Consider the following 27,051-nt stretch of genomic DNA (forward strand, 5'->3'; position numbering starts at 1 on the left):
CCAGAGCCCAGCGGGAGGATCCTGGAGCTGCCGGCGCTGCTGCTGCAGGAGCCGGGGCTGGGTCTGCCCCTGGAACCCGCCGCAGCGGTGCCGGCGTTCGGGAGGGAGCTGCAAATCTCGATCTCAGCATTCCCAATGGATTCCTGCCTGCTAAGAAATGACACGTGCCACATGATCTGCCTGCTGCTCTCCCAGGGGGAGACGGGCCTGGGAAGGGGCAAAGTGTTTCCCAGCTGGAGCAGGAGAGAAGAGGGAGCCCAGTCTGGTACTGGAAACAATTATTTTAATCAAAAGTCCTTCCTGATGATTTAGTTTGTGAGTATTTTTCAGCCTCAGAAAACAATATGCACCACCATCACAATTTCTTATTGTGCTATGATTAATTCTATTATAAATTCTATTAAATATTCTATTAAATATTCTATTAATTCCATTATTATGATTATTGTTGTTGTTGCTATAAAATAGCAACGTGGCTTAAGAGGCTTTGCTAATTCATAAACATACAAAAGTCCATCCATTTATCATCCAAGTTCCTCTGTCTTTGAGGAAAGCCATTTGGGCAGAGCAAGAATTACAGATTTGTTTGGTTTATCAAGGGAGCTCTGACACAGATTCAGGGAAGCATCACCCAGCAAATGTGATGCTAAAATGCCTCAGCACCTTCCAAAAGTTGGCACTTCTTTTTCCTCCACCTGCTCCTGCTGGTGTATGCTCCAGCTACATTTTTATGGCAGAAACTTCCTCTCTTTAGGAGCAGAGCATGGACACTTGCTGGGACTTGCATGACAGCACAAGCACTTCCTAACAGGGTGCCCAGAGCACCCCTGGCAGTGCCCAAGGCCAGGCTGGACAGGGCTTGGAGCCCCCTGGGACAGGGGAAGGTGTCCCTGCCATGGCAGGGGTGGCACTGGATGGGCTTTAAGGTCCCTTCCCAACCCAAACCACTCTGCAATTCAATGATAAATGGACTTCAGACTGTAAAGGTCTATTGTTTTCTTCTGGGATATCCTGCATTAACTCCCCATGTTGCTTATTAGGCATGAAAATCCACAGGAAAAAAAAAACCAAACCAACATTAAAACCAACCCAGTGGTCAGAGGCCAAAAGACTTCTTAGAGGAGCCACAGATTAATAAAAAAAAATTCTTTGCATCTACAAGTACATTTGTGTTTATTTTTATTGCTGCAGTACTTGGAAGCCTGAACTGAAATTAAGATCCTACTGTGTTGGCAGCTTGTACAAAAAACACAGCAAGAAAACACCCTTGTCATATTATATTTATTAACTTAAATCCTATTCCTACAAGAGACATTGCCAGCATTCCTGCCCAGGAATTTCAGACACAAGTACAAATGAGGTTTTTCTCCAGCATGTGTAGGAAATCAGAAATCATATATACCAACATCTAAGTTATTCTGGAGCAGAATGAATCCTAAGTAAGTTCAGGTATCAGTGAGACAGATCTGTACCTTCATCATCTCAGATGCTGTTATTTGTCATTGGAAAAAAGCAGGTACTTCTCATCTGGGCTACAATTCATCTCAGCTATTTCATACAGAAAAAGCAGCATCCTTGTCTCTATTAACATCAAGGAACTCCTTTATCCAGAGACACCTATACTGAGTATGTAAATCAAACCAAATAACCCCTCCTTTTTTTTTCTTTTTTTGATGTGGGAAGAGGACTTCATGACAAAAATATATGGAGTAAAAAACTGTGTGGCTAATAATATTTGGAAATTATACAGTGTATTTCATTCATTGGTTTTAAAACCACCATAACAATGTATAAATCAAAAGCAGAGTACATTTAGTATATAATTAAATTGTGTCAATTGAAATCATAACAAAAAACCACCCCCAAATATAAATTAAAAGCCTCTCTTTAAATCTGTATGTTGGAATCATGAGATAATCCATGATCTTTATTTGTGACTTTAAGAATGGTCCAAAGGGTCAGTTCAACAGATTAGTTTTGTCTACCAGCAAATCAGTAACAGTCTCAGAGGAAAAGTGATGGCTGATAATCATTCTGAACTCACCTAAAGAAGATTTTCAAACCTATTTAGATGACAAAAAGTATGTTCAGCCGAGGTCTGAACACCTGATAAAGCTTCTAATAAAATGTCCATAGCTTGCTTAAATTTTGAGGGGTTTTTGTACACTAAGAGAATATGGGTCGGCCTCTATACTGATCTCACCCTCAAAAAGAAAATTACATAAAAGGAAACATAAATCCTCCCACTTCAGAAAGATCTTGCAGCAAAAATTTCCACAATTCCTTCAAATAGGTCAGTTATAGATGGAAGCTCTAGCAAAAATTATCCATGAGTTATCTAAAAATAAATCTGATACTAAAAAAAATAGTCCTCACAGACATGCTGAGAGGAGAAGTTTGTGCAAGCAGTAGAAGGGGCTGAAGAGGAGAAACTCCTGAAAAGGTGCAGCTTAAAAGTCAATCCTCTCCCAAAGAAAAGATGATTTTTCCATTAAAAGCATTAGGAAGTTATAGACATTTACTCTTCCTTAAGGAAAATAAGGAAAAAGGGCAACTGCAATTCCAAAAAGAGAAATGAATGATGGAATTGCAGAGTCATCCCTCACACCTGGCACAGGTACCTCCTGCAGCCAAGAAAGGCTTTATGTGATCCAATGCTTTATGCATCTTGGAAAAGCTTCACAGATACAGTGCTGATCATAAAAATCCCTCAAAAATAAAAACATGAGTCATCCCTGGAATATAATCCTAAAATGGATCAATAGGGCTTCAACATCTGTCAATATAATAAACAACTGCAAGAATCTGCACTAACACTTCCCTGGGACAAGCAACACTGAATATAAATAATATTTATCTTTAGGAACTGGGGGGAAAAGTGATATGGAAAACTCTCACATCTTGGACAAGAAAACATCTTCTATATTCAACACACTGAGGTAAACAGCAAAATCAACAAGCAGGTGTTAAATATTTCTAGAACAATTTATTTATTTAGAAACATTTAATACTTAGTAAGTTTCTAGAATTGTGAGAAACATTACTTCTAGGTTGCTTGTATAAAATCCAGAAAGCCATTTGAATAGATCAGATTACAGATTTTGTTTAAATCCTGCTTTAAAGGGAAGGAATCCAAGTTTGTTCCTGGGGCCAGGCCTCTTCCAGCAGGAAACCCCCAAGTTATGACATCTCAGTGATTTCTTACTGATTTTCCAGATGAAAATGTTGAATTCACTGAAATACACATTATTTTCTTAAAAGATTTGATTGGATTTTTAAACTATTACAGATATACAAATCCTTAAGGTTTCCTCAGACATTCTGGAAAGGACATTCCACTTTTGGCTGAACAAATCCCTCAAATTGGTATTATTTCCTTTTGAAGGTAGAGTGTATATTCTCTTTGAACTGTCTATGAGAACACCTTTTTGATGCTGAATAAGAGGAGACAAGGTCATTTGATGTGGGAAGATGGAACTTCATCTCCTTTGCACATCAGCACAGGAATTTCAGTGGGATTTGATGGAAAACTCCTGCTCCCTCTACTGGCTCCAATATTTCATCACAAATGTGGCAGTAAATGGGAGTAAGGCCACAAAATCCCACATGTACCCAAAATCTGAGTGGTCTGGGGTCCTCCCTGCAAGGAAGACCCCGTCCAGGGAAGGGAATGGAGCTGGGAAAGGGGCTCAGCCTGGAGAAAAGGAGGCTCAGGGGGGACCTTCTGGCTCTGCACGTGTCCTTGGAGGTGGTGATAGTCACACATGTGAAAATATTTGTGAATCAGAAGGAAATAAACATATATTATTCTAATACAGGCTGCTAAAATTCCCTTTAGGATAGTAGTGCAGGAGAGAAGCAGAAGCTTCATTGTCCAAACATCTTGTATTTGTCTGGGAAAAGAGTTTGGTACATGAACAAGATATATTCTGATCAAATAAATCAGAATACTAGAAACAGCATGCCTGTGCACATAAACATCTTCCTGATACACTGCCTTCCTCAGAAGGAAATTCTGAATTACATAAATGCAAAACAAACTTTCAGGAAAGGTCAGTTCATGCTTAAACAAACTCAAGGACAAACTTTACTGTGGTCACAGGATTTGTCAACATGCTCAAGCCTTGTTTAAAAATGGATTTATGAAAAACCAGCCATCTTTGTGCAAGAACAGGATCTGAATTATTATTAGGGTGGAATACCTTGAACATGTGGATACAGTCAGTATTCAGGACCATAATACATGGTGGGTCTTTTAATACCTGACTTCTAACACTTTATTAAATTAAGTTACCTGCCATCTATAGGACCCACCAATTGGATCTCATCACTCAGCAATTTCTTTCAGAAATGAAATTGAAAAAGCAATTGTGACCCCCAAACTCTTCTGGGGTAAAAGTTATCCTCAGACTTCCACAAGAGATCAGACAGATGAGAAACTGCACAGAGATCTGGCCAGGCAGAAATGAGACCTGCACAGAAATGCCTTTTATCTTCAAAAGGCAGGAATCCAAGGAGAAGAGCGTTTGACAGGGGCCCTTTCAGCCCCAGAATTAAAATATAAAGTGGCAGGTTCCAAAAAGCCCTATAAATACACTGGAAGTGAGAAGTAATTGGGTCTTCTGCAAACCAGGAAAGAAGAAGAGGTTTTTTAAAACCCTGCGCCAAAAATATTCTGAATGACAGGCAGGCTCCTGGCTGGGAAGCTCCAGATAAAAATTGTGCATTTTATAGTCAAGAACAAGCAAGATGTAATTCCTAACCAACTCAGAAGAGAAAAGCAGACCCTTTGGGCTAAGGATTACATGCCTCAGATTTTAGAGTACTTGCCTTGCCTTATTTTTTTTGTTTTTTCTGTGTGTGGGTGGGGTTGTTTGTTTTTTAGTTTAGTTTTGTTCTTGTTGTTATTTTCTTGATGTTTCTTTGTTTCGTTTCATTGTTCTTGTTCTTTTGTTGTCTTTTTGGTTTGTTTTCCCCCTGTTTTTTTCTGTTGTTTAATGTTACATTTATCTTGGCCTCTGTCAGGAAATAAACAGCACAAATTCTTGGGCTTACTCCTCACAAAGTGAAGGGAAATACAAACCCAAACAAAATGTGCAGTTTTGCAGCTGAATTTTACCAGGTTCTAAAGGGAATCCAAACTCTTACAGCAGCATTAATTGAATGTGATAATGTAAGAGGGAAATATTCCATCTGCTTGAAAAAGGACAAGGACAACTGTAACAGGTGGAATGATGAATCCCTTCCATGGACTCATTTCCCAAACAGGACACTGGAATGAATAAAGTGGATTGATTTGATGAGCACTGCTTCAACCCACACCCAGACAAGGAATGATTAATACAAGCAAGAAAACTGCAGATGAATGAGACAGGTCCTTAACAAAAACAAACAAAAGCACAGAGCTCCATAGTCTCTGGGTTCAGAGAACAGAACTGCCCCAGAAGAAGTGAATTAGGGGGGAAGAAGCCACAAATATCTCTTACAGATTAATACAACTGCTGGCCCTGACCATAGGGCTCTGGCCACAACAATCCTGCTGCATCTTCATCCAGAAGGAGAAACACAGGAGAGAAACACAGCCCTTTTAGACTTAAAAACAAACACAAGTTACATAATACAGCTCTGGATATAAACAAATGAGAAAGCTCGTATGTCTGAGCATCTCTAAGTTAATTTACACTGGGAAAACAAAGATAATCTGCAACTACACTGAGATCAGATTTCAGCACCACAGATGCTATCTGGCAGCTTTGTGGAATATCCATTTAGATCAGGAAAAAAAAAACAACAACCTAATCAAAATACTGTTGCAGGCATATTGTGTCCTCTAGGCATTACTGTGAACCATCCTGAGCACTCCTGAGTCAGGGGAGAATTTTTCTTAAGTGAAGACATTAAATATGTGCACACACACATGTGCACTGAGCACTGTGTGTCCAGAGCACTCACTGTGAAACTCCAGCACTGAAGCTCTGAAAGGACACCCAGACACCCAGAATTAATCACAGGAGATTACACAGGCTGATGCTGCAGTAGAAATGAATTGATTTTAATTAGCACTACAGTATGTAACTGTCTATTCAGATGCATGTAATTGTATTCTTCTTTTATAAATATTTCGTGTGTTACTGAATCACAACACCATCAAGCAGCAAAGGGGAAAACCCACCCTGGCTGAGGTAAAATAAATGTTAATCACAGTTCTCAGAGAAGTTGCTTAGCAGTTTCTAAAGGAGGAAAATTAAGAAGGCTACTGCTGTCATTACCAGTGTTCCTTTAATCAGCAAGAATTATCAAAACCACATCACATCTAGGAATCATTAGCTTGACTCCACTGCTCCTGTTTGTCAAGTGCTACTGCAAAGCACAGGAATTTCAAAGGCCAGTGTGCTCCTTTGGATTCCCCAAGAAAAGAACACAATACCTTGAACCCTGCTTCAAAGGCTTATCCCACACTGGAATGCAAAATGCCTGGAGTGTAGGAAATGAGGACACAGGACAATTTCACAGAGACAGCTGGGTGGGCTGCCACCAACCCACAAGACCCAGACTCAGTACATGGCACACCTGAAACCTCCAACAGATGATTTTCCTAACGTGGAGTTTAGGATTTTGTTCACAGTTCTCAGAGATGGGTGTGTAGCTCTGAGGGGGCAAATCACAGCACCAAAACCACCAGGGAAGCTTAATTTCCACCTTCTAATTAGCATTCTAAATCATGTTAATGATAAACAAAATTTTAACATTTCAATAAACACATAATCCTTTTAGAGCACTTGAATGAGAAAAAATCCAAAACCTGCAGTGTCCCACCTCTGTTCCTATCAAAACTGCCAAGACAAGACCCACCAGTGAAGACAACACTCTTGGGGGGACCTGAAGGACAGCACTGAGTGCCAAAAGTACCAAATTTGTAATTTGCCAGAAGTGCAAAGCAAATAAATACAGCAAGTTTCAGGTTTACAGTGCTGCATGCAACACAGAAAATATGCACTGAAGATTTACTGATTGTTTTCCTTACTGTGTTGCAAAAAAATACAGACTTAAATATATTTCTCTAAAAAAAAAAAATCTAGGCAGCAATGGATTCATCTAATGTCATGTAAGAGTTTAGAAGATTAACAACTATCTGAAAAATTATTATGCAGTGCAGGGATGTTTGCCACTTAGCCACAAACAACATAAACAAACCTGATCATCTCATTTTCCCATTCCCTCTCTTGCCCTGAAGAATGCCAAACAGAACTTCTCAATAAAGCAACTTATTTCAAGGGTAGAATTGCAGTAAATTTAACATACACTCCAGTCACCAGGCATTAGAGAGAACCTCATCAATTCAATTCTGTCATGTTATTTTTCAATATATGAATAAGAAAACCCATCTCCTCTTCTGCTTTGCCCAAAAGCAGACTGTCAAAAATCTCAGTACTTCAGAACTGACGTTTTTCATTCACAAAATAAGAAACACGTATTTGCAGAGCTTGGCATATACAAAATCCTTAATATTGCTTCTGGGAGATAAGCCAAAAGGAATACCAGGGCCTGTTAGCAGCACATCTGACAAAGAGAGGGCTTTGTACAGAAATCACAAGTTAAGGTGATTTGTCTACGTACAGTTTCCTAAAGGGATCATCAAAGGACTTGCACTTTCAAACAGCAAACGTGACACAAATCACAAGAGGATGGAGCCATCTGCTCACATCCCTTCCACAAACCTGACTTTGCATGCAGGAAACTCCCTCACACCAACCACTCCTGCTACAAGAGACTGAGGAGCTCCTGTGGGAAGGAAATCTCCTCCACAAAGCAATGAACAGCCAAGACTTCAGGCCTGAATTATTATGGGGCCTTTGCAAAACAGATTTTTACCTGCTTTGAGATCCAACACCACACCACGGTGCAGGTTTGAACTGCCCAGGACCAACCAACACCCCACAATTGTCACCAGACACAGGAATAAGGGACCACTGATGTCCAAGGGGTCAGTGCTGCCCCACAACTCTCCTTCCCCAAATACAACACGGCCAGGAAGGTGTTAACAGATGGGATTAACAATGGCCAAATTCTGGAGTGTGAGAAACACAGAACAACTTGCTTAAACCAAAGGAGAACAGCCCATTTTCCCACTGCCTTTACCAGTGTCTCCTCATCCTCACCTCTGGTTTCTCAAGGAACATCCGTAACATAAATATCCAAATTAACACAGATGCACGAGCACAAATAAACACCCAAAATATTTAAAACGTGCTGCCAGATGGCTTTAAAATTCAAAATGAAAGATCTCATTAAAAGCTCTTCTCCTGCCAACACTCCATTTTTGGAAAAAACTACAAAAGTTAAATAAAAATGTTTTTAAAGCCTATCAATATTTTGTAATGTTTTGTTTTGCAGTTACAATCTCCCTCAATCTCTGTCATGGATGAAACAGGCCAAGTCATGTGAACCAATACTAACTGTAAACTCCTTTCCTGAGATGGTGGAAAAACGAAAGTGACATAAATGATGACTAAATTTGGGCAATTTCTCCTTGAATTTCAACTATTCCCATTCCTCTCTCTCCCTCCTGTTTTAAAAATAAAAGCTTAAAAGAAATTGCTGCTGCTGTCACAAGTTTTGCCTGTAATTAAGCAGGTTTCACTGCCACAAGTTATCACAGACATTTCAGAAGAAAAAAAATTTCTTACTTTCCATAAATGAAACGTGAACCTTGATGCTTGTTTACTACAAGATTATGCAGAACTCTTACTTGGTTTTCCCTGCATCTTATCACCCCAAGAAAACCAGATGATGGTTGACATCCATTTAAAAATAAACATCATTTCAAATTAAAAGCACAGCACAATATTAAAATGAAGTATAATGATGTCTGGGAGTCTACAAGATGGTCAGCTGAGTACATCTGTTGGTTAAGGAGGAGGAGAGCCCTGCTAGGACCAAAACACACATGAAAGGGGTGGCTTCAGGAGCGCCAGGATCCCACAGGCACGAGCAGGTGACGCTTACTTACCGCTGGACCTGTTCTTGCGGTTTGACTTCCCTCCCGTAAGAAGCATCTTGAGACTGTTTCGAAACATGGCGAGATCCTGCTCCACTTGGCTTATTGCAAACGCTGTGGGAAGCAGAACAACAGACACACAAAATCAGCACTGCCACCTGGAACCGCTGGAAGCCGTTATGGATGGAGAGGAGGTAGAACGGCGAAAAATTAGAATTGGAAAATTAAAACGCACAACTACATTTTTCCAGAATGCAGTGTCATTATTAAAGAAGAGCTAAAACCAAGGTAAAATGATGAAAAACTGGTTTGCCAATAAAATTCCTAACAACAACAATCCACATAAAGCCTACCATTCAGTTTGCCTTCAGTTACCTAGGCCTTATTTCCAGGACAACACAATTCCAGTGCCGCTGGAATGGCCATAACCAATTCTGCCAAATAATTTTATTATCACAGAGAAGTGGGAAAAACACAGCATTTAGCAAATTGCCTCCATTTCCCATCACTATTAAAGCCAAACCCATCAGAAGGAGCTGCTGCCCTTCCTGTTGCCCAGAAAATCAATCCTGCTGACACCAACCACAACTCCAGATGCTCTGCAGCTCCTGGGCTGGTTGACTGTCAAATTCTCTTGTGAGTTGAATAACTTGTCATGAGGAGACAAGTCACTCAAACCCAGAGTAACTGATGCAAAAAATCAAACAGAAACTTTATCCCTGTATTTTCCTTGCTGTATATGTCTTGGGAGAAAAAAAAAAAAAAAAAAAAAAAAGGTTGTTTGAGTATTGCTGAAGATGAAAGAGTGTCTGGGATCACCAGGCACACTGACAGCCTGTGCTGGGGAACAGCCACTTATTAAAGCATGTAAAGCATGAAAACACCTACAACAAAAGCAGTTCAAACCAGACCAAAAGAATTGTGGAGAGTCTTTGATCAGTACAAACAATAAACCACAATTTTCTTTCTATTGTACACATGATATTCCATACTTACAAGATAACACATTCATCTTTTAAAAATAAGGATTTTTTTTTTCCCCTGTAACAATATTTGGCTCCTCTTGGAGGATGCTCAGTAAATGCCAACTTGCATTTCTTCCCATTTGTCTGATACTTTCAAGTCTAATAATACAATAATGCCCAATTCAAAGAGCTTTTAATGTATATTTAAAGCCACTGAAAGTCCTTTTAGTATGGTGTTACTGAGAGACACCAGCATTCCAGGGCAGCAGCTCAGAGCATGCACATCCCAAACCCCAGTAGGCAAACAGGGATGGCAGCAACTGCAGCTTTCCTGACAGAAGCTCACATCCCCAATCCCACAAACAGATCTGGGAGTCTGTGTGCCTGCATGGATGAGTATTTAACATGTAATCAGTATTTTCTTTGCATTTATGAATAACTTGAGCATCCCTGGCACTCTCAAAACACAAGGAGCTGGGGTTCAGGCTCGTTCCCAAGGCTCCTAAACGAGGCTTAGGTCCCCTTCAGAGCATCCCACTGTGCCATGACTATCAAAAAAATTCCACCTGGGCACACAGACAATTGTTTAGGACTTTCCCCATACTGGTTTGCAGTGCAGGGAGAACTGAGCAGAGCTATGACACCAGTGCTGAGCTACAGCTGAATTCAACCAAATTCTGTCAAAGAAGCACATACAGTTTGCTAATAATTATATTTACCTGTATCTTGCAAACAGGGCCAGGAGGTGCAGTGCTGCTACTAGGGCTGAATTAAGGCTCTGCACAGGGCACAGAAAGAGCCTCCATGAATTTGCTCCTAAGAACCCCAGAGTGGAGGGAGAACTGATGTCCTGCATAAAGACCCTGGGTTACCAGGCAAGGGACATCCCAAGGAATAATTCCATATTCTCAGGGGACTGCTGGACTACAGGGAGATGACTCTGCCCACATCAGGAGTTGGAACTAGGTGGTCTTCAAGGTCCCTTCAACCCAAAGCACTCAGTGATTCTGTGACTCTGCTTCAGCTGCAGTTCCTGACGTGGCTCCTCATCACTTACACTGATGGATTCCAAGTGTAAGCACTCATTAGGCTTACATCCTGATTAGTTAAGGTGTTCACAACACAGAGGAGCAGGTGACTCAAATCAGCTGCTGGTTTTCATTTTCATGCACAGCTGTGTCCCTTTGTGGCTTTAGGCAAACATGGTCACAGCTCTTCCTCTGTTCAGCCAACACCACTAAGCCAGAAGTAATATTTAAGAATAAGCACTCTAAATTAAAAATCCTGTTGGTTGTGTTAGTTCATGGAATTAGAAGCATTAAACAGCAAACAGAATTACAGTGTTAGGAAGAGCTGGATCAGAGAACTTTCCATCCTGACCTGTGAACTCCTTAATGCACCTCACAGCCCAGGTTCATGCCTTTCTCCAGGACCAGCAGAAGCAAAAGCTGCAGGAATGTGATGGGGATCCTCCACACCTCCACTAACACAGGATGCCCCTGGCAACAATCTGGGCCACCAAGAGCTACTGCACTTGATTTGTCCTTGATCTTGTCATTTGTAAGTTTACCAAACAAAATGAAGACATTGTATGAGCACAAGTCTCCAAACAGTATCAGCAGATGAGCAAAACTGATATAATCTCTATGCAGCATTTTTAGAAAAAACAGCTCTAGAATCTCCTGGTTTATGTCCAGACACTCTGACACATGTTGCTTGATCCTCTAACAAATCTGAATTTCAATGAAATACACAAACAATAATAACTTTCTGGAGCATGAGAAGGCAGTAGTACAAATAGGATGAGGAAAAAACCACAAAGTGGAGGGGGTAGAGGCAGACTGAGCTCTGCAAGCTGCAAACTTACACAAAATGCTAAGCTTGAACAAGTCAGCAACATCTCATTAAATCCTTGAGGATGACTAAGGCCTATTTCAGTGTTTTCTTAATCTTAAGACAGAGTTTGTAGACAGGCTGCAAAAACCACCTCATGCTTTTGGTGGCTACACATTATTACAGCCCACAGAAGTAACTTTTGCTTCTTTTTATAGAGATATTGTCTGTCAGACACAGAATTACAAAATCAAAGCAAATTTTTTTGCCTATATACCACCAGTAGAACAACCAGATCCCTGTATTCTCCTCCTCTCTGATCACCCCACTAAAAATAAAATTGTATTTTATATAAAGCTGATTAGCAAAGCTAAGCTCTTGTTCAAAAGAGTGTTTGATGTCCAGTGAGTCGTACAAACATTGCTGGCAAATTTTGTCATGTCAGCATGAGAAGCCATTAAATATATATCTTAAGATTAGAATTCTGTGTTTTTTCCAATAAGACCAATTTCTTGACAAGTGCCAGGAGCTCCATGAACTCCATGACCATCAAATCCATTAAACTCTGCCTCACCACAGGGTGGGAATAACTGATTACAACAACACTGAAGTCTAAGGAAATATATATTTATAAGCTTGGTCCATGCACATTTAAACACACAGGAGCAGAATTCAGAGATTAAGTTTAGAGATTAAATATTTCCAGGAACTTTAGGAATGAAAACAGCACTGTTGTGACCTAGCAAGCTTGCCAAGAACTTCTAGGATTATTTGGAAATACAAAAACAGCAAAAGCATTGAATACACTAAACCCTACCAATTAGAGGTCTTTAAGAAATTAAGAGTTCATTAAACAGAGTTCTCTAATAGGCTTCAGAACAACAAAATTAATTGTTTGATGTTTCCCCACAAAAGCCTGAACACCAATAACTGTCTTGGGGGGCCTGACATGAAGGCCAATCTGCTGATCCACCCTTGAACAAAATACTCAGAGATCTCTGGACAGGATCTTTCCTCCCATAATCCCAGAGCCCCTGCACTTGTGGTCTCTGCTGTCCTCCTGACATGACCCCACTGTCTTGGACAGAAATACATAAAGATACACCCGTGAAACACCTCACAGCATTCCCACTGCAAAAACGCGTGCAGGAGGTCAAGTAATGTTTCCAAGGAAGCGGGAGGTTGGCCTCAATCCCTGCTTTTATTTTATCAAAAGAAGCAGCTGTTAATGCTCCAGTTAAAAAGCAATTCTGAGAGCGTAACAAAGTAATATTCCCATGTTTGCCAAGTTCCCAACAACAGCCCTAAGGTGAGTGTGGCCATACAAATTTCTTGATGAGTCTGTAGCGATTATGTTCACTCAAAGTCTGTGGCATTTATGTTCAGAGGTAATTTTTACACAGCTACAGCCTGGGAGGAAGGAGACAAGCACTGTATTATTATGGAAACCCACACAATTTAGGGGAGGCACAGCTCATTTTGGAACACAGCACTTCCAGAGGCTGAAGCTGTTTGTGGCTGGAGCTGCTGCACCAGGAGGATGCCGTGCTCAGCCCCTCAGCACACACGTGCTCCGTGCAGGCTCCAGCTTCCCCTGCTCTGCTCACATGAGATTGTTTTCCTTTTTGTCTGGAGCACAGTCATACTTCGAGTAAGGACAGAGGAGAACAAAAGCACGGCTGCTCTCAGAGAAAGACAGCACTGACAGACAGCTGATGACTCACTCTGAGTGCAGAGAAACTCACTACTCTCAAACAATAACAGTCCTCCTGAGATAACCCTGCCAGCCGCAGAATACCAGCTAATAGACTTGGTAACCATAAGTTTTTGGTCAACATTTGAGTTTGCTTTTCTGGGAAAAAGATTTCTGCAGCAATACTTAAGTGTTGACATTTGAGACCTATTTAAAACAAGATCAGAAACATTGCAGAAAATAATGCAATCACTCACTAGGAGAAAGCCAAAAGTCAGTTCTCACCTCAACATGAAAATGGGATGACCTTGAAATTCAGGAAATTTAATTTTGAACCAGGCTTTGTCATTTTGCATAACCTGGTTTCTAATTCTAGATTAATGATAACAGACTGAACTCCCAAAGGACACTTCCATTCTCCATATACAACGTCATAATTATCCAGCCTTAGAGAAAAATGACAACCAAACAAAAGCTAGAAATGCCATCACCTCACTTTCAGCAATTCATCTGTGTTGCTTTTAGTGTCTTCTTTGTTGCTCATAACAGTAAAAATTATTGCTTTGGTTTGAAATACTACTAGTAACTGCCTCCATCAATTTAATTTTGAATTAAAATGTGGCACAGTTCTGCACAAGCTGAGTCTTGCTAAACTGCCTTGAAACAAATTTTAGGGCACTTCCTACAAGCTGGAATCATAGAATGGCCAAAGCTGGAATGGACTTTAAAGATCACCCAGTCTCACCCCTGCCATGGCAGGGACACCTTCCATTATCCCAGGCTGCTCCAAGCCCCGTCCAGCCTGGCCTTGGACACTGCCAGGGATCCAGGGGCAGCCCCAGCTTCTCTGGACACCTCATTTCCCTCACAGGGAACAATTTCACAATCTAACCAAACCTAAGATGTGAAAGCTCTTACATCTTTTTGTCTAATACAACCAGGTTAAGAATTGGTAAAACTGTTATAGAAAGACAGTGCCCTTGTTCCACTTCCAGGTGATCACACATTAACAAAGCAACAACAGAAGACAACTGCGACTCTAAACAATTAAATTGTGCCTGCAAAGAACACATGGGATTGTAGGAAGAAAAAGTTTTCCTACCTTGATATCTTTAGCCAAGTTAAATCTTTAGCCAGAAGCGTCCTCCTCCATTCACTGCAAGTCCTGAAAGACAAAGAAATGCAACAGAATTCAGAGCATCTTCTCAGCACCCTCTGGGCCCAATACTGTCCAGATGCACACACAGAGCTACAGTAATCCCATCCCAGGAATAAATCCACAACTTTTCCAGAGGATTACTATTTAAGCATCAGGCAGACCCCACTCTTCATCCTTACACTTAGAAAGTGAATGCTCCTGCTTTTAAATTGCTGTTAACCAATGCTAACTTTGGTCACCTGCCTCTTCCTTCTCACCACTTCTCAAATGGGAAGAGAAAAAAAGCAGATTTACTGCCCTTCTTTGACACACATCATATAGTACATGATTTAACAAGTCTATTTCCCTTCATCCTACCAAGTTCTCCTGCTAAAAGCCTACAACCTCCCCACTGTGGTTTTTTTTTTAAACTCAATCCTTAAATAAACATAATTCCCAAGAGGGATCCAGCACAAAATCAAGGGTTCAGTACTTGGCCCTTTGCTCTGTCATCACGTACTTAGAACATGAAGTTCATCAAGGAAAAGCCACAAGAAATCTGTCTTGCCACTTAGTGAAGAAGATGACAGCAGCTATTTTACTCCCAGCCTGTGTTTTATTTGTGCTGACCATATTGTATTACAGCCTTCACCAATCTATTGTTTTAGAAATCTCATTTGAGAACCAGCAAGTGGAAGGAAATAGAGACACATTTCATTTGTCATCCCAACAAACAAACAAACAAAAAGAATCGAAGTAAATTGAGGCCACCTTGTATTTGCAAGTTTAAAGCAAAGTAAAGTGTTCAGCTGCACCAGTCAGGTGTTTTGTTCTCCTGCAAGGGAATACTGAGAAGTCATTGACAGCTTTACTTGGGATTCATGGTGCTCCCAGAACTGTTACAGCAACTTCTCCTATGGTCTTAGATTAATAGTTTTGTATGTAAAACTAAAACATCCTATAAATTAATCTAAAACCCTATTTTATTTCTCAGGCTGCCAATTACCTCCCCGCTTTCAATTTTTCATTTCTCTGGGAAAAGAAATAAAGAGCTTGTAAGCAGCACAGCCCTTCCATGGGAGCAGGGAGGTTTCCTTCAGTCAAGCAAGGGAACACCTCCAAAGGCAGCTCCTCCTGCAGCACCAAGGGGGATCCCTGTGATGGGAGGAACATCCCACAGCCCCCACAGAGCCCTGGGCTCTGTTCCATTCTGCTGCTCTGCCAGGGGATGCCCCTTCTTCCCATTCCCCTCCTGCCTCGTACAAACTGCCTGTGCCCCACATCTCCTGAATGCCCAAGCTTTAGCTACAAATTTTTCAGTGTCCAATCACACAGAGCACAAGACCAGCATGGAACCTAAACCCAAACAAGCTCAGATCAAGCAAGACTTTTATTAGATATCACTTGACATGATTTAAGTCCCTAGAGGGGGTTTTTAAGGGGGTTTAGTAAGGGCATGGAGTGACAGAACAAGGGGAGAATGGCCTGGAGCTGAAGGAGGGCAGGGTTCAATCAAATACTGGGCAGAAATTGTCTCCTGTGAGGGTGGTGAGGCCCTGGCCCAGGGTGCCCAGAGCATCCCCATCCCTGGAAATGTCCAAGGCCAGGCTGGACAGGGCTCAGAGCAACCAGGTCTGGTAAAAGCTGTCCCTGCCCATGGTACGGTGTGGAACTGGATGAACTTCATGGTCCATTTCACCCCAAACCATTCTGAGATTCTGGGATTCCAAAAAAAAAACCCTCTATTCCTTAGATCCTAACTAGACAAAAGAAAAAAGAGATCTTAAAATAAATATATGGCCTGTTCCACAACTCTTTTAAACAGTGCAAATCCAGGTACCTGCAAACACCTCAGGTGAGTGAGTAATTTTTTTCAAAAGCAGCAACGTGTTACGATTTTTGGAAAACTGAAAACATTCATGGAATAACTAAAAATAAATCCTTATAAATGTTTCAGTGTGCTGCCATCTATCTTCTTAATACAGCTCTAAATGTGATAGCCTGTAAAACAAACAAAGAGCAGGAATGGCCTGTGCTGGGTGAGCTGCAGACAAGCACTCACAACCCATCAGGAACTTCCCAGCTGCATTCCATGAGCAGATCCAATGAATCTGCCTTGCACTGAGCTTTTAAACAGCAGAGCTTTTATCTGCTCACAGGATTACATTAGAAATCTTGATGTGAATGCAGCAGATATTAATGGGTTGTCAATAATAACCTGAATGTCATTAAAGTGCTTTAATTCTTTAAATGCCTTTAACCCTCTAATTATATTTGTAGATTCTGCTATTGAACTGTAAGAAAGTTATGAATTCTGACGTGTTGTATCACAACAAATACATTTAGAGACTAATACACCAACAGCTTTGGTGGTAGAGGATCACTTTTAGAATCATTCCCTCTTGATTAAACACACAGATCACCAACTAGCACACATTGTAGCTGCAGTATTTTCCTGTCAGGCTAAAATCCATGAAGGAAAAAAAAAATTAAAAAAATTAAAGCTTTAAGATTCGAGGCAGAAACCAGAAAAGCTGCCTCCATGGAAACTTGACTACATAGTCTGAAATCACACCAGAATGTTTGATTTCACAGCAACAAGTTTGAGAAATGTCTTGAGATATCTTGAGCTGAATGCCACTCATCCTATATTTGAAAATATTGAACATTAGTGCTGAGAAACATCCAAATAAAAGGCTGAACTAAGACTAGGTTTCTCTTCATCCTAGAGTATAAATAAACAAAGGAACCTTTTTCCCCCTCAATCCAAGCGAGCAGGTAAAAATTCACAGCAATTTTGAAAAGCTAATTGAATCTGAAGCCTCTGGACCAAACATAGCAAAGGTCACATGTATCCTGATCTCAACAGTTTAATTATATTTTCCCAGAGAAATTAGCAACTTACTCATACTTTTATCAACAGAACATTAATACACAGACATTAAGCACAATGGCCATCTGTCTTTGAAAACCAAAACTACCCCAACGATCAGAACATGCTGCTCAACCAGTCCTGCTGGAAAGCAAAGGCTCCAAAATGCTCTCATGAATAGGGATTTCCATCTTTCAATGCAGTTATTTTTCTAGTTTTGGCTGTCAGATGCACCAGCTGGTATAAATTGAGCAAGCCTGGATGGTATTCTAAAATCAAATCAAATCACAGTTTAAATTCTTTGCACATATATACATGTTGGAAACAAAATACATACTGACTAAAAATAATCTTGATTTCAGTTCTAACTTGCATAAATTAATTTCTAAGCCAAATGTGTGTTTTAATGATGTCTGTCATGTAACAAATCAAAGATCAGGAAAATGACAGCATTCTTTAAATTATTGTCATGTAACTACGACTGACCTAATTTTACTGGGGACTAATCTGGAAAAAAAGTCTCATGTTTCCATCTTGGCAAAGAGTTTGTCTTCTTAACCTCATATTCTCTAATTAAAAGTAAGATTTGAATCATATGTTGCCATACATAATGACTGCACTTACACAGTTCATTACACAGGAAAGTAGACCATTGATAAATCAAGAATTCCACAAATAAAACCATACAACATAACACTCCAGTCCAGAATTAGATACCTCTTGGCTGATTTTCAAAAGTATTAAACAAGCATCCACTCTACCATATTTTAAGCTGGCAACAGTTTCTTCATGATCATCACTCTAAATAATTATGGGAAAGCATCCAGACCTCAATGGAATAATGAAAAAAAAAAATCAGAAAAGTGACCATGATTTGAATTAAGATTTTTCTGCTTATCACGTATGCCTTAAAAAAAACCCCACCCTGTGTGTTAAATCTAGATGACATCCACATTCTGCTCTTCACAACTCAGGCTCCTGCTTTTATATTGCAATTAAAAGGAGCTCCCATTTTATTTTCTTCTCATAAATAGTTCCAACCTATTCATGAAGGATTGCATTTTCAGCATCTTAATCACTTCTACCAAAATTTACAAACTTACCTATTTACCACCTTTTTCCCAGCAATCTGGGGGCAGGAGCTGTCCCTGTTTTATGGTACCTGGTGGTCCCCAGCCCTCACCTCTCTCATATTTTCACACCCTAATTACCATCCTATGTTTAATAACTGACAGACAGAGACTGTTGAGCAATGCAGGAGTTGGTGGTGGCGCCACAGCAGAAAGGAGCAATAAGTAAGTGTAAATCTTGGGTCATGCCACTCTTACCAGCAAATCTGCTCAATGGCTTTAGAGAGAGAACAAGTGTGACTGAGTGTTGATTATTTCTTGACTGGTTTTCATTTCAAGTATTCCAATACTGTAGGCTCCAGAAGGAAAGCAAGCCAGTTCTTTTTGTTGTTTCTTCTTGCTGCCCCTGGTTGTGCATGCTCTTCAATGCCAAGGAATGGACAGGATTTGGGATTTGCCTCAGTGAATGATGCCATAAGTTATTGATGATTATACATGCCTACATTTGCATTCCAAATGTGGAGGAAAATACATCCCCCTCCTTCCATCTCTATTAGATTTCCTCCATAGGACAGAATATAGATACTGATGTTAAAAATCAGTTTGTTTTTGTAGTTATGCAACTTCATGGAATAATCTCACCTATCACTGCCAAAGTTTTATTGAAGCTAAAAATGGGGGGGAGCAGTGTAGAGGCTTTGTCTAAAACCCCAAACCAACTCAGCTGTGTTATCACTGACTCTGACACACACTTTCTGACACTCCTTGTCTACATCCACGAGTCATGCACAGAGCATTTCCTTTCCCAGAATGAAAGGGAACAGTGTCCCCGAGCATTCTGGTGCTGGGGAGACTCGGGAAAGCACTGGAACTGCAGCACCACCAGGTTTCACTGTGAAACCAGGGAAAGGACAGTGCAGGAAAGCAGGCAGGAGGGGTAGGGCAGGGCCAACTGCACCTGTGCTTTTTGCAATGCTCCTGTGCCAGCAATGCCAACTGCACCAGCAATGCCAACTGCACCTCTGCTTTTCCTAATGCTCCTGTACCAGCAATGCCCCTGTACCAGCAATGCCAACTGCACCTCTGCTTTCTGCAGTGCTCCTGTACCAGCAATGCCAACTGCACCTCTGCTTTCTGCAATGCTCCTGTGCCAGCAATGCCAACTGCACCTCTGCTTTTTGCAATGCTCCTGTACCAGCAATGCCAACTGCACCTCTGCTTTTTCCCATGCCAGCTGAAGTGACTGAGGCACTCCTGAGCCACAGGCAAGGATCCTGAGGCCAGGATAATGTTTTGGTTTACAACTGGGATAAGTTAAAAGGGTGCTTGGCATTCAAAGCCGACTTCCCAAGCCATGGTAATGTAGTTTTCAGGAGTCACATTGAAAGTAACTCAGCCTTGGATTTGGGAAGTGCTCAGCTTACTCTGGCTCTCTCACTATGAATGTTTTCTGCCTGCTACTGTTTATCTCCTCGAGGCTTTGTGGACTTGGTTCTTTGATTTCCCTTTTCGGACCCCTAACAGCTTGCTTTATGGTTAGCTGATTTCTCCTGTTAAAAAAAAAAATCTCACTGGGCTTTCAGTTCTCACTTGCATCAGACTGAGGAACCACAGTTGTTTTTGCCAGAACTGTAACTCTGTATATCTCCATTTTTGCTGCTGGTTGTGGGATGAAACCATAAACTCCTGATTGTGTTGTCAGCTGAGGAGGACAGTGTGGAGTGGAGTTCGTGTATACAACACTGAATTCTTTTGAAGCCTGCTATGTGCTGTAATTTCAAATGTACTCACACAATGGCTTCATTTATAACTCATAGTTTAAACACACTGGCTGAAGTAACCCCTTTGGTTACATTCCCAATTCATTGGTCCCAGCCTTAAACAGCAGCCCATTGTCTCCTTTGCTGTAGCTAACATAGCCAAAATCCCTGATTCACCTTTATTATACTCTGAAACAATGTCTATTAAGAAACAATGGTCTGAAATTTCCTCAGGCAAGTTCTGCAGAAAAACATTTCTGACATCAAGATGCGTTACAGCAAATCCAGCAATGCCTGGCTGCATCACCACCCATATCAAAAAGGCTTCTTTCTTTAGCAAGAATGAGTCAGAAACATGAAAAAGAGTGAAATGTTCAGAATCTTGTAGCTAGATCGGATTATCTTACATCTAAATTAAGTATGGGTAGCATGTTTTCCAAAGTTCATTGCTTTTAAAGCCAAATAATGCAAATGATACGGCAGAAACCACTTCAGGATAGTCTTAACACAAATCTAAAAAAAGGCATATTTCCACAGCTACCAGAGCTTTTATGCTCTATAAACACACACAAGGAAAGCAAAGAAGGAAAATCTCTGCACTCAGCTTTTGGGCTCTTGTATTAAAGCAATATTCACAATCCCCACTGCCCATCTGTGTGATGCAGTCATTTAACTTGTTAACCTTTAGAGATCACAAGAGCCATGAATAAATCCCTCCTCAATACGTGATGGAAGCAACTCCCCAGCTCAGCAACACCTCCCAAGAACTGAGCAAGGCAAGAAGGTGAACACAGATACTAAAAAACACATGAAAAGCAGCAGGACCTCACTTCCAGCAAGGATTTAAAGGGCATCATGCAGAGAGACAAGCATGGTCCATACCATGTACACGTAATATTCCACTTGAAATCCGTGCTTCATTCACTCTTGCCCAACAACTGGTTTTAAAATGCATCACCCAGCTCCTCTGTACTCCACCATTCCTTTGCTACCTAAGCCATGTCCTGTTTCAAGTCTTCCTCAGCTCTAAAATATCTTCCACAAAACAACTGAAACAGAATGAAAGCGACTCTTATGAAAATCTCTTCACTTTATTCACAAGTTTGTTTCTATTAACCAAACCACTGAGCCACTACGACATCCCTCCATAACTGATACAGATCTCAAAAATGCCTTTAAAGTGAAACTATTAAAATACTAAGGGAAAACATGGGAAAGCTGATGACTAAGAAATCATTTCTCTGCTCTATAAAGCCCTAAAGGCAATTAGCATTACAGTAAATTAGGATTACAGTAAATTAGGATTACAGTAAATGAAACCTGCAGAAAAAACCCAAAAATCATCCTTCTCCCAGCAGCTCATTGTGCAGAGCCCACAGTGAGTGTTTGCCTCTGGTTTTCCGGGTATAGGAAGTGCATTTCCTCTGCTGCTCCTGCAGTGGGCTGCAGGAGAGATTCACAGAGCAACAATGACCAGAAAAAGAAACTAAAACAAGAAAATCTCAACCCAGTCAACAGTGAACCTAAAATTACTCCTTCAGTGTCAAGCTAAGGTCTCTGCTGTTAAAAGGTTACTCTGCTCACTCACTTTTTGTGTAATAATTGCTTTTAATGCACTAATACACACAGGCACAAACAGTGTGGTTTTGTTGTAGTCCCTGTGCTGCTCTATCAAGGAAAACAAGGATTCTTGCAGCAGAATAAAGAGGCTCCCTCCTTTCCAACACAGTTTGAATCATGTATCAGTGTGTGACACATAATACAGATTCTGTGTTAGTTCTAGGTAATTTGACAGTAGAGAATTAGATTCCGAACTTGAAATCCTTCTAGGAAGTTATTACTGCTGCAAAATTACTGTAATATGACTGCTGCAACAGTTAATTAAAAAGATCTGTCACCATGCTCAGGAAAGGATTTTTCACAGGCTGTTTTTGCTACCAACTCCACCTGCTTTAAGTACTCACACTGCATTGGCAGTAAAGTGGAAGGCTTAGTTGAATCTATGTAAGCAAACTTAAAATAACTACACCCCTGCAGTAATTAAAAGAGGAAGATAAGGAATGAATTTCAGTATTATTAACTACACCCCTTCTCTTTAACTCTCAATTATATTTGTTTGTATAAAATCATTTGTGTCAGGGCACATTTTATTAGCTTGCTCTAAAACATCTGTAGAAAACTCAGGCAGCAATTAGACAGATTAATGTCTAATACTGAAGGGTAATTTACCCCATTCCCCACTGCCAGTTCAAAAATGCTACTTAGTCCTCTCTAAATGTACTCTTGCTACATTTTTCCAGACTACTGAAGAATATAAATGATGGCTATAAATACATCCACATAGAAAAATTTTAAGGACTATATCAAATTGTTAGAAAAAGGGAAAACATATAAAATTCTCTATTAAAGGTTGCAGTCAACAAGACACCAAGTCTCAAAGACCTTATTACAAATACACATAAACAACATGGGAAATTCAGAAGAACTTGGGGAAAAAAAAAAGTAATGAAGATTTACCAGCTTCCAATATTCAGCTAAAAATTAAATGTGAAAATCCACTAAACATCCACTGAGAAGATGCTGCTTAGAGCAAAAGGTGACCTGTAACCTTTACTATGAGGGTGTGTAGAAAAATAATGCTGATTTGCATTCCAATCCAGTCTCAAGCCTGCCTGCCCTGCAGATAAGATAAATGCATCTGTGACACCAGGCAGTTTTCATCAGAAATACACAACTACATTCCTTACAGCTCAGTCTCAGCAGCACCCACCCCCTGAACCACTGCCCCACATACAGAATGCAAACAAATTCTTGTGAAAAGGGTATTAAATAAAATTTAAAATTCCTTTCCTCGCATATATTTGGAAATAATAATAATTTTTAAAACCTTTGATCCAAGGTGCCATGAAAGGGCAATATATGTGCATTCAAGGAGAAAAAGCAGCTGATCCATCCTTGATTAGCAAGTCACCCCAGTGCAGTGATCCATTCTATTCTGAAGGATGTTGACTGGCATTTTAGCACAGGTATAAATGTGTCAAAATCCTGTCTGACTTCTAAATCACTCAAGCAAGTCAGTCTTAATCTCCAGATGAGCTTTTGTTCTCTCTAAATGCTCCATTAGAAGATTGGGAGACCTTTTCACACAAGCTTTTCAAAATACATTATTACTAAGTTCACCACTTTTCGGTCACTCTCCCCACCAGCCTATCCACACATTTATTTAGATGCAATTATCTATGCAGGAAACACATTTACAAACTCAGAAACATCTCCTTGCTGCTCTCTTCCCTCAATGTCATCTTCACTACCCGAGTTCTCCAATGATTTATTTGCTCATCTTCCTTCACCCTCAGGATGCACAAGACAATAGTGAGAAATATAAGCCCTGGTATTTACAGACCTGCATCTGCAGGAGCAACTCACAGCAAGGAAGAAAAAAAGAACATTACCCTCACACACAGGCAGCTCCTGGGTCATCCTGACAAGCAGGACAGCTCGGGAGGGAAAAATATCCAGGAATGCTGGAAAAATACAGAGATTGCCATCCCAGAAAGGATTTCCTTTCAGCCTACTGGAAGGCACGGAGCAGAAGGCAGAGTTCCCATACAAAAGACTCTCATAGAACAGGGATGATGACCTGACATCTTTCTGGGAGAGCTCACAGGATGCTCACAAGCAGATCTGCTCAGCCCAAGGGGGTTTTGAAGGTGACACTGCCAACAGCAGACACACACTCAAGGCCTCTCAGTCCTGCACACCAGCACAGACTGGTGCCCTTTGGAAGAAGAATCATTTCTCACACACTTCCTTTACTGTCACACACATGTAATTCTCTCAAGAAACACTTTCCCATGGCTGCTTTTAAAGGTTTAAAAGCTTGCACGTTGATGGAAGAGGAAAGTGAGAAAGAGCTTCCCTCTGTGTGATTATTTAAAACAAGCAGAATGATAAAAACCACCTAAGCATGAGGAGGGGGAAGACTTCACTTCATAAAAGTGATTTCACCTCAGAAGATCTGAGCACCCATGAGCAGAAGGGAAACCCGTGGAGTTTGAGCAGCAGGTCCTGCCCAAGGCTCTGCTGCCCACCCACACCCACCCTGCACCCCAGGGACCAGAGAGCAACTCCTGGCCCTGCCACCCCAACTCAACAAAGCCACCAAGATAAAACAGCAGCAGGATGAGAAGGGGGAGGGAGGAGGAAGAGGAAGAGCACAAAACAAGGAAGGAAAACCAAGCTGATGTTCCTCTAACCAGCAACGTGCAAACCTCATCATCTGATATCTGTGCTGGGTAAAAACAACTTCGGGAGGAAAACAAACAAAATGCAGTTGAAAAAATACCAGGTTTCTTTCTGGAGCTTTCTTACAATATTTCCAGGCTACTCCACATTTTTGCCTACAGTGTTTCTATATATTATTTAGTAAAACACTGTTAGCAAGCTGCACACAGATAAAATCCATCTCCTCAAGGAAAATCTAGAATTCCCAGAGGTACACAAGTAACACAATATGAAATCTGGAGACATCTTTCCTTTATCTAAAAGGCAAACAGATATAAATATTGCATCTTTCCATCAAATTAGGCACATTAAACATGTAAGTGAAGTGACTAATATTTTAAGTGGTTTCTTATTTGGAATAATAAAATTCAATTTTATGAAGTAGTTACACTTTCAATAATCATTTACTGTTTCTGTTTAATATTTAAAAAAAAAAAAATCAGATTAAATCCCACTAGCACAAGCACTTCAGACAGAACAACTTGACACCAGGAGTGGAAACTCAGGATTTTTCAAGAGGGAGAATGGACACAGAGTGCTTTTTCCTGGGCTCTCTCTAGTTATATTTGATGTGAATGATGTGTTACAGAGCATCTTAAAAACACAAACAGGCATCCTACACAACAATTTTGTGGGTCCTTTTAATCACATCCTGCAGTTTACACCCCAACCAGCCGCGCCGCATCCTTTCTTACACATAATATTAATATTTATTCAAATTTTCTTGAAAAACTTATCTAGAAATCAGTCAGTCAACAACTTGTCGTGATTTATGGTTGGTTTTTTTTTTTTTTCCTTGCTATTCACAAAGAGCCTGAGCTCAGAATATGGAATAGCAGGCCTGTTGCCAGCAGACTTCCTGTGCTCCAAGCCTGAAGCATATGGATAAGCTCTTAATACAATACAGAAAGACACTTCTTGAATGTAGGCAGGCAGAATTGCTTTGCACAGAAGTTCAGCACAAGTGTATAGACTGTGAGCAAAGTGCCAGCAGATATAAATCTGGGGATTTATGGTAGAGATGCTTGACAGGAGAGGTTGAAGCTGCCCAAATTGCAGAACTGCACATTGCAGCCAGCACTCACATCCACCAGACACGAGGGCACAGGTGGCAGAATGTGACGTCTGAGAAGGGTAAATAAATGTCCACATCCACCCTCAGCTCTGCTGCATCCCCAGCTAAACAGGTAATCATTAATACCAACATTATTCTGCATATTACATAACTCTTGAACTGAGGAAAACCGGCCCAGAGCACACAAAGAGGGACTCATCACTTGAGAGCTTTGTATGGCTCCTCAGTTTCCAGATAATGACCTTATGTTACGTGATTTAATCTCCCCTTAAAGATTGTTTTATCCAAACTTGGAAAGGTTTTTTGTTTGCCTCCATTTATGAAGAACGTTTGTTTGCATCTAATTTTTAGTGGTTATGCTGGAGTAAAAAACCTTGACTACACAAAAAGACACGTACATGTCACCAGTAAAGGTGACAGCCAGCTCCTTGTAGGGCCTGATGTGCTTTTTCAGCTGCCTGTCTGCAAGGACAAAAACAGTGCAAAAGTTTCTTGTAATGGCTCTCTTAGTGCAAAATTTTAATTGTAACCAAGCAACTTTAGAGAACACACTGTATATAGTTATATCCAAGCCATACCATGGATTTGGTTTAGGTGAGTACTGAAACTTGCCACAAAAAATTAAGTAATTAAGGTGACTATTCCAAAATGGAGTATCTGACTTAAAGTGCATTTCTTAACAGAAATAATTCGGTAAACAGATTAAACAACCACATGCACACACTTACAAAATAGCATTTGTTAACTCACTTAAAAAATCTGCACATGTATCCACCGATTTCAACTCAGATTTCTACTCCCAAAGGTCCAAACTACAGTAACACAACATGGAAAACTGACTCAGTGCAAGGACTGGGGGTGTATTCAGTAGGCTTGGACAGAATCTTCATTGACCAGATTTGACAAACTGGGCTTCTGGACATTTACAAGAGGCAGAAGCAGTTTAAAAAAAAACCAAAACAACAAGAAAACCACCACACAAAGAAATAAAATCAGAGTCCAAAGCAAAGCTCAGACACATCATGAGGATTCCTGCAGCTTCAGCCATGCAGGGAGGACCCTGGCAAAGTCCCTGTGCTGAGACAATGAACACTGCCAGGAAAGCAGCTACATCTACCCAGAAAATCTGATGAAGACCAAAGCCTGTGCCTGTGCAGAAATTTTCTCCACTCTGATCCACAGTACTGATAGAGTCTGAGCAAGTCTGCAAGAACCCAAGTCTGAAAAAGGGCACAAATTCACAACTCCCCCTAAATTTCCCTTGCTCTGTGTACATGCAAATGATATTTTTGCAGTTTTCATTTCAGATGTTCTACAGCACTTTGTGCTGCTCCTGTTCTTCTGTATTTATAGTGCTGACCAT

General features: G+C 40.6%; 1 protein-coding gene across 6 annotated transcripts in view; it reads right to left on the bottom strand.

Moving 5' to 3' along the window:
* Nucleotides 1–27,051, bottom strand: part of TANC2 (tetratricopeptide repeat, ankyrin repeat and coiled-coil containing 2) — a 146,687-nt gene that overhangs the window by 110,625 nt on the left and 9,011 nt on the right. For all 6 annotated transcript variants that reach the window (XM_071451061.1, XM_071451059.1, XM_071451060.1 and 3 more), the window contains exons 2-3: nt 14,592–14,654; nt 9,011–9,112 (exon numbers count right to left, since the gene is read on the bottom strand). In XM_071451061.1, the coding sequence (XP_071307162.1) occupies nt 9,011–9,077 (67 nt within the window). In that variant the 5' untranslated portion in view covers nt 9,078–9,112; nt 14,592–14,654. The remainder of the gene's footprint in view (nt 1–9,010; nt 9,113–14,591; nt 14,655–27,051) is intronic.

Source organism: Agelaius tricolor, unplaced genomic scaffold (assembly GCF_023055355.1).
Source record: "Agelaius tricolor isolate 1412-34295 unplaced genomic scaffold, bAgeTri1.0.p SCAF_31, whole genome shotgun sequence".
NCBI lineage: Eukaryota > Metazoa > Chordata > Aves > Passeriformes > Icteridae > Agelaius > Agelaius tricolor.